This window comes from Neopelma chrysocephalum, unplaced genomic scaffold (genome assembly GCF_003984885.1).
Source record: "Neopelma chrysocephalum unplaced genomic scaffold, ASM398488v2 Primary Assembly neopelma1_190, whole genome shotgun sequence".
Taxonomy (NCBI): domain Eukaryota; kingdom Metazoa; phylum Chordata; class Aves; order Passeriformes; family Pipridae; genus Neopelma; species Neopelma chrysocephalum.
This window is the reverse complement of record NW_020897852.1, coordinates 40880-48696: the sequence shown is the minus strand read 5'-3', so window position 1 is coordinate 48696 and position 7817 is coordinate 40880. Positions and strand designations below refer to the sequence as shown.

At 64.2% G+C, this 7817-nt stretch overlaps 1 protein-coding gene across 1 annotated transcript; it reads left to right on the top strand.

Annotated features, from left to right (window-relative positions):
• The first annotated feature begins 1701 nt into the window (after nt 1-1701).
• DOK2 (docking protein 2) lies at nt 1702-7216 on the top strand. Its single transcript, XM_027702658.1, has 5 exons — nt 1702-2037; nt 3569-3859; nt 4763-4871; nt 5253-5434; nt 5899-7216. The coding sequence occupies exons 1-5, from the start codon at nt 1975-1977 to the stop codon at nt 6745-6747; spliced, it is 1494 nt and encodes a 497-aa protein (XP_027558459.1). The 5' UTR covers nt 1702-1974; the 3' UTR covers nt 6748-7216.
• The last annotated feature ends 601 nt before the right edge of the window (nt 7217-7817 follow it).

The window sequence follows — 7817 nt, the reverse complement described above, 5'->3', positions numbered from 1 at the left end:
CGCCCCGCGCCGCCGCGCGCAACGCGCATGCGCCGCGCGGGGCACGGGCAGGCGCGGCCACGCCCACCGCCGCCCGGGGGCCACGCCCACCAAGGGGGGGCGGGCCGAGCCCCTCCGCGGACGAGGCGACGCCCCCTCCGAGGGATAGGCCACGCCCTCCGAGGACAGGTCACGCCCCCACAATGTACAGATAATGTCCCTCAGAGGGACAGGCCACGCCCCCCCAAGCGGCAGACCGCGCCCCCTCGAAAGAGCGGGTCACGCCCCCCCCCAAAACGGACGTACCACGCCCCCCTCCCCGCGCGCCGCTCAAGCCGCACCTCCCCAGGTAAAAGCCACGCCCCCTTCTCCGAGCCTGCGCGCGCCGTATTTTGGACGTGCCCCCCCCCGTATTTGGGCAGGCCACGCCCACCCAACGCCGCGGAGGCTGCGCGCGGCGCGGCGCGTGTGACGTCATGACGCTGGCGGAGGGAGGAGGAGGAGGAAGGGGGGGGTTTGTTGACACGGGGGTTAAAGGGGCCGCGCACCCGCGGGGACACGCCGGGGACACACCGGGGACACCGGTGTGATATCAGTGTGACCAGGGGCGCCAGCGACAGCAGTGAGACCACTGACACCAGTGAGACCAGTGAGACCAGTGAGACCAGTGAAAGCAAGGACACCAATGAGACCAGTGACACCAGTGTGACCAGGAACACGAGTGAGATCAGGGACACCAGTGAGACCAGTGCCATCAGTGACAGCAGAGACACCAGTGACACCAGTAACACCAGTGACACCAGTGACACCAGTGAGATCAGGGACACCAGTGACACCAGTGACACCAGTAACACCAGTGTGACCAGTGACACCAGTGAGACCAGTGCCATCAGTGTGACCAGTGAGACCAGGAACACCAGTGTGACCAGGGACACCAGTGACACCAGTGACACCGGGATGACCAGGGACACCAGTGAGAGCAGTGACACCAGTGCCCCCAGTGCTACCACGTCCCTGCACCAGTGCCCTGCACCAGTAGCCTCCAATTACCCCGGCCCAGGGACAGGCCTCATGCCCCAGCAGCCCCTGCACCAGTGCTCCCAGTGCTCCCAGTGCCCATCACCAGCACTCCCAGTGCTCCCAGTACCCAGCACACCAGTGCTCCCAGTTGACCCAGCTCTGTCCCTGCCTCCCGTCTCTACCCACTGGGCACCTGTCCCTGGCTGGGTTAACTGGGAGCACTGGCGTGCAGGCGCTGGAGTAACTTGGGACGCTGGTGCTGGGCTGGGCTGGGCTAACTGGAGGCCACTGGTGGGAGGAACTGGGCGCAGGGCACTGGGACCACTGGGACACCCCTGGGACACCCTCTGGACCCTTTTCCAGGAGGGAAAACCGAGGGAGGGCCATGGTGGGAATTCCCAGTGTCCTGCACCGGTGCCAGGGGGTAGCACATGGGTGTGTCCAGCTGTCCATGTGTCCTCCATCCCTGTCCCCCATCCCTGTCCCTCATTCCTGCCTCCCATCCCTGTCCCCCAGCCCTGTCCCCCAGCCCTGTCCCTGATCCTTGTCCCCCCAGCCCTGTCCCCAATCCCTGTCCCTCATCCCTGTCCCTCATCCCTGTCCCCCATCCCTATCCTCCATCCCTGTCCCCCATCCCTGTCCCCCAGTCCTGTCCCCCAGCCCTGCCTCCCATCCCTGTCCCCCATCCCTGTCCCCCATCCCTGTCCCCCAGCCCTGTCCCCCATCCCTGTCCCCCCAGCCCCTCGTGGGTCTCTCGGGGCCACAGGAAACCGTCGCGAGCAGAGGAAGCAGCAGAACCCAAACCACACGTCACGTGCTGAGCCCGCCCGGCCCCCACACCACAGAGAGAGGGGAGGGGGTGGACACACACACACGGCCTTGACAGGACCCCCCCGGAGCTGTGGGACACTGAGGGACACGGTGGGACACGGGAGGACACGGTGGGACACACCGGAGGATGCCGGAGGTGGGAGGATGGAGGAGGCGGTGGTGAAACAAGGGGGGATCTACCTCCAGCTCCAGCAGACCTTCGGCAAGGTGAGGGGGTGTGGGGGGCACGGGGGGGCTCGGAGGGGTGGGATCCAAAGGGATTTGGGTGCTCCCAGCCCTTGGCTCCTCCGTGAGCTCCCCGTGGGCACGGTGGGGACGGGCAGGGGGACGGAAGGTGCCAGGGACACTTTGTAGGGCCAGGGGGTGGCTGGTGTGACCTGGGGTGAGGGATGTGACCCCCAGAGCTGGGGGGTGAGGGATGTGACCCCAAACCTGTGTTGGGTGATGGGTGTGGCCTCCAGACCCACACAGGGTGACTGATGTGACCCCCAAAGCCAGGGGGTGACGGATGTGACCCCAAGTCTCGTGTTGGGTGACAGACGTGACCCCCAAACCTGTGTTTGGTGATGGATGTGACCCCCAGACCCACACAGGGAGGCTGATGTGACCCCCAGGCTCACACTGGGTGATGGATGTGACCCCCAGACCCACACAGGGAGGCTGATGTGACCCCCAGACTCACACTGGGTGGCTGATGTGACCCCCAAAGCCAGGGGGTGACGGGTGTGACCCCCAGGCCTGCATTGGGTGACTGATGCAACCCCCAAAGCCTCTCTGCTTCCGTGCCTGATAAACTCGGGGTTTGGCAACAGCTCCCAAAGGGGAAGGAGCTCATGGGCGTCTCCAGCTCTGCTCCCTGGTCTCGTTCCCCGTGGACACCCTCCAAAGGGGATCCAAATGCTATGGGAAGGGCAGGGAAGGCGGGCAGGGTGCAGGCAGGGCGGGCAGGGTGCAGGCAGGGCAGTCAGGGCATCCCCTCCCCGGGGCAAGGCAGGAGCACACGGTGCCTGCAGTGCTGGAGAGACAGAACAGGACAGAGGCCACCCCAGCGTGGATCCCAACATCCCATCCCAGGGAAAGGGAGCTGTGTTTTGTCGGATCCTGGGGGCCCAGCAGGCCCCGGAGCAGGAGCTGCCGTGGAGGATATGCTGGTTTGGGTGCAGGACTTCCTCTGTCCCCACTTCCCCTCTGACACTGGGGCCTCCCATCCCCCATGAGCCCCGAATTGCTGCTCCATGGGGGCGAGCTGGGAATCGTTTAAAAGCTGGTATTTCCGGGAAAATGGAGGGAACAAGGAGCTGGAAGCCCTTCAGTAGCAGGGGGGTGGATCTGGATGCTGGGCAAGGGCGAGGATGGGATGCTGCTGGTGCCTTTCCCAGCTGGAAAAGCCTTGCTGTGCCTCAGGGATGTTCATCCAGGGATATTTAAACCCCAGTTTACCTCTGGTCAGTCCAGAGGTGCAAAAACCCCACCCAGACCCCAGAGGGCTTCTCGTGTGATCCCGAGGGAATAAAAACTCCCGGGAAGGAGGGCGAGAAAACCCACCTCTGCAAGATGCAGCAGCTCTTTCATATTCTGGCTCTTTGGACTGAAAATATTTCAAAAGAACACTTTACAACCAACCAAAGGTCAGCTGAATTGTGATCCGGACGTGCCTGTTATTTAGGAATATTGGGGCTGGTCCTTATGATGTCTGGGTGTAAGTCATGATCTCTGAAGTAGATTCTCCCCGTGGCAGAAGTGGAAGAAGTTCTGGGGCGTCCTGTACCGGGAGAGCTCCTGCTCCACAGCCCGCCTGGAGCTGCTGGAGGGCTCGGGGCCGGGGGAGAAGGCCCGGAAGGCCGAGGGGAGCAAGAGGCTGGTCCGGCTGAGCGACTGCGTGCACGTGGCCGAGGCGGGGGGCGATGCCACCTGCCCCAGGGACACCGTCCCCTTCCTGCTGGAGACCACGGACAGGCGCTTCCTCCTGGCTGCCGATGGCGCCGAGGCGGCCGACTGGATCCAGAGGCTGTGCGAGCTGGCGTTCCCGGTAGGAAAACCGGGATACCCCAGGGTGGGGGGGTGTCGGTGTGACTGGGGATCCAGAGGCTGTGCAAGCTGGTGTTCCTGGTAGGAAAACCGGGATACCCCAGGGTGGGGAGGGTCTGTGGGGGTGTTGGTATGACAGGGGATCCAGAGGCTGTGCGAGCTGGTGTTCCTGGTAGGAAAACTGGGATCCCCCGGGGTGGGGGGGTGTCAGTGTGACTGGGGATCCAGAGGCTGTGCAAGCTGGCATTCCCGGTAGGAAAACCGGGGTACCCTGGGGTGGGGGGTCCGTGGGGATGTTGGTTGCCTTTAAAATGGGGGAAATAGTTCTCTGGGCTGTTCTGAGTGTAGGAAGGCAGGAAACAGCTCTTTGGTTGCACACACACACAGCAGAGGCCTTTATGATGTTTATGACAACATTATATCAACGTAATATCTAACACAATATCTAATTGTGATATCTGGGCGTTGCCTCGTTGGTCACACCCATCCCCAAAACCATCCCTCCCACCGTCCCACCCTCGCCACGCCTCCCAAATTTGAGTCAGTGGTCCTGAAACCACCAGCTTTCCTCCCAGCCCTCGCCACCCTCATCATCTCTGCCCCCCTTGGAACGGCTTCGAGGCTTCTGAGTAGTTTTGGCTTGGCCATATCCAACGGGGTGCCCCTGTTATGGCTCATTCCGAGCACATTTTTCCCGATAAAGGCGTTTTTTTTCACCTCACTCAAACCTTTGTCCGCCCGAATTCTTGACAAGAAGTGTCAAAGAACAATTTCAGACGTCTTGTACCAAAGGTGCTTGGCTAAAAAGGGCTGAAAGAGCCATGCTGAGATTTTATATCATGTAGAGTTTAAGGTGTCCGTGCCACACTCTGCCCTCGCTCACCGGCCGCTCTCTCCCGGGCAGAGGAGCAGGGAGGAGCAGGCAGCGGGCAGGGATGGCCCTCAGAGCTCACTGGGCACCAACGGAGAGTTCTCCATGGAGGAAAACTCCCTGTACAGCTCCCGGGGCAAAGGTAGGCACCGGGAAGTGGGGACGGAGCAGCGGAGCGGGGGTTTGCTGGGGTGGGAGGCAGCGCTTTATCCCACAGCCCCTCATCCCACCTGCACCAGGGAGATCCCTTGTGCTTCCTTGTGCTTCCTCGTGCTTCCTGGTGCTGGGGAGCAGCTCCCAGCACAGCTCCCGGGTGGGAGGGAGTCTCCTGGCTGTGTGGTGGGAAGTCTCCTCCCGAAACAGCCCCTTCCTGCTGCGGTTTGGCAGCGCTGGCTTTGCCGCGCTATCGCCCGCGGCCGGAGCCCTCCAGCCCTTATCGGCCGGACACTGCCCTGGCTGGGGAGGGTCAGGAGCCCCCCGGGGTGGGAGGTGCCCATCCCACCCTTTTTCCTCCCCCCTGCAGCCGGGCTGGAGCAGGAGTTCGAGGTGACGGTGAGGGCCACGCAGTCGTCGCAGCGCTGCCGGCTCTGGGGCCGCTGCATCCTGCGGGCCGGGGAGGAGGCGCTGGAGCTGCGGCACTTGCAGAGCTCGGAGCTGCTCTACAGTTGGCCCTACCGCTTCCTCCGGCGCTTCGGGAGGGACAAGGTCGGTGGGGAAGGGTCCTGGAGCACAAGTGCTGCGGGGAGAGGCTGGGGTTGCTCAGCCTGGAGAAGAGGAGGCTCAGGGGAGACCTTGTCCCTCTCTGCGACTCCCTGACAGGAGGGGAAACCAGGGGGGGTCGGACTTTTCTCCCAGGACGTGAGGGCACAGCTTTGAGCTGCCCCAGGGGAGGTTTAGGTTGGACATTGGGAAGAAGTTCTTCCCAGAGAGAGGGATTAGCCCTTGGAATGGGCTGCCCAGGGAGGGGGTGGAGTCCCCGTCCCTGGAGGTGTTTAAGCAGAACCTGGACGTGGCATCAGTGCCATGGTGGGGGTGACGAGGTGGGGTTGGGTCACAGGTTGGGCTCGACGATCTCAAAGCTCTTTTCCAAGCTCAGTGACTCTGTGTGGGTGTGGGAAGAGCGGGCTGGGATGCAGGGATTGATGCTGTGTGTGTGTCCCCCCCCCAAGGTGACGTTCTCCTTCGAGGCCGGCCGGCGCTGCGCCTCCGGGGAGGGCAACTTCGAGTTCGACACCCGCCAGGGCAACGAGATCTTCCAGGCCATCGAGTCGGCCATCGACGCCCACCGGGGCCGGGGGGGCCCTGGAGAAGAAGCCCCCTGGTCCCTCAGCCACTCCAGGACGCCCAGCTGGGCGCAGGGGCACGAGGAGCCCGGCGGCCCCAAGGAGCCCGCCCGCGAGGGGAAGGTGCCCAAAGCCAAGCCCCCCGTGGTGATGCCCCCCCTCGGCGGCTGCTCTGGGGCTGGGGAGCCCTCCCGGGGGGCTGATTATCCCTACGCCGAGCCCTGCGATTCCCTCCTGCGCGGGAAACCCGGGAAGAGCTGGAAGCAGGACGCTCCGGCCCGGGCGGAGTGCGAGTACGCCGTCCCCTTCGACACCATCGCCAAAGCCCTCCTGGCCCGCCAGTTCGGTGGCCTGGGGGGCCCCGAGGGGGGTCCAGACCCCCCCTACAACCCCAGGGAGCCCGGGGGGGGTCCCCAGCAGCTCCCCCAGCAGCCCCCCCCGCGCCCCACGGCCGCCAAACCCGAGCACATCTACGACGAGCCCGAGGGTCTCTCCGCCCTGGCCGTGTACGACGAGCCCGAGGAGATGAAGGGCGAGGCCTGGAGGCTGCAGGCGGCCCCCGAGGAGCCCCCCAGGCACGACCAGCCCTACAACCCCCAGCGGGACGACTACGCCGTGCCCAAGAGGCCCGTCCCGCTGCGCCAGCCCTTCCTGCTGCAGGGCAAGGAGTGGCTCGGCGACACAGAGTACGACAACGTGGCCCTCAAGGTGGCCAAGAAGAGGAACCTGGTGTGAGGGGGGGGGGGGGGGAGGGGAAAAGGCCCCCCCCCCCCCCCCCCGGGCTGTCCCGGGCAGAGTTATCCCGATCCCCGCAGAGCTGAGACCTCTCCCAGCTCAGCGCACCCGCGGCTTGGGGGGGGACGGGCATACCTGGGGAGCGGCGGGGGCACATCTGGGAAGTGCTGGAGCACATCTGGGCAGCGTCTGGGAATCTCTGGAGCCGCGCTGCGCCCACTGGAGGGCAGTGCGAGCCCACCGTACAACAGCCTGTGCCCACCGCTGTGGTCCCCCCGCGGCCCCGGGTGCCAAATCCTGCCCCTCGTCCCGCTCAAAGCTCGGGAATACCAGCCCTGCCCGGCACGGACCCCCGCGCACCCCTCCAGAGGCAGCGGGAGCATCCATGGGCCTGGGATGCTCAGCCTGCGCCGGCTGGGGATGCACATCCCGCACCCCGGGCTGGACAATCCCCAGGGATGCACATCCTGCACCCAGGGATGGACAATCCCCAGGGATGCACATCCCACACCTCGGGATGGACAATCCCCAGGGATGCAGATCCCACACCTCGGGCTGGACAATCCCCAGGGATGCACATCCCGCACCTCGGGCTGGACAATCCCCACGGATGCACGTCCCGTCCCCGAGAGCCCCCGTGCCCACACGCAGCCCCCAGTGCTCCCAGTATGCACCAGTGGCCGTGGCAGGGCTGGGCGCTGTGCCCATCTGAAGGAAGTTCCTCCCCCTTCCTCCTCCAGACAAGCAGGGCCGTAAATTCCTGCTGTTTCAGCCGCGTTTTTATTTTTAATTATTTTTATAAACCCACTTTCCAGCCCCTCTGAATTATAGATGGAATGTTTGGCTTCATTGTCACGGAGATTTCGTGGCTGGCTCTGATTCTCCCAGTACACACCAGTATGTGGCTGGACACAGCCTGACTTGCTCTGGGTCCTCCTCCTCCTCTTCCTCCTCCTCTTCCTCCTCCTCCTCCCAGCCACCTCCAGCCCTGCCCAGCCCTTCCTTGGGCAGATCCAGCCCCTCAGCCCAGCACCATTCCCAATTCCATGAATTCACCCACGGTGAATCCC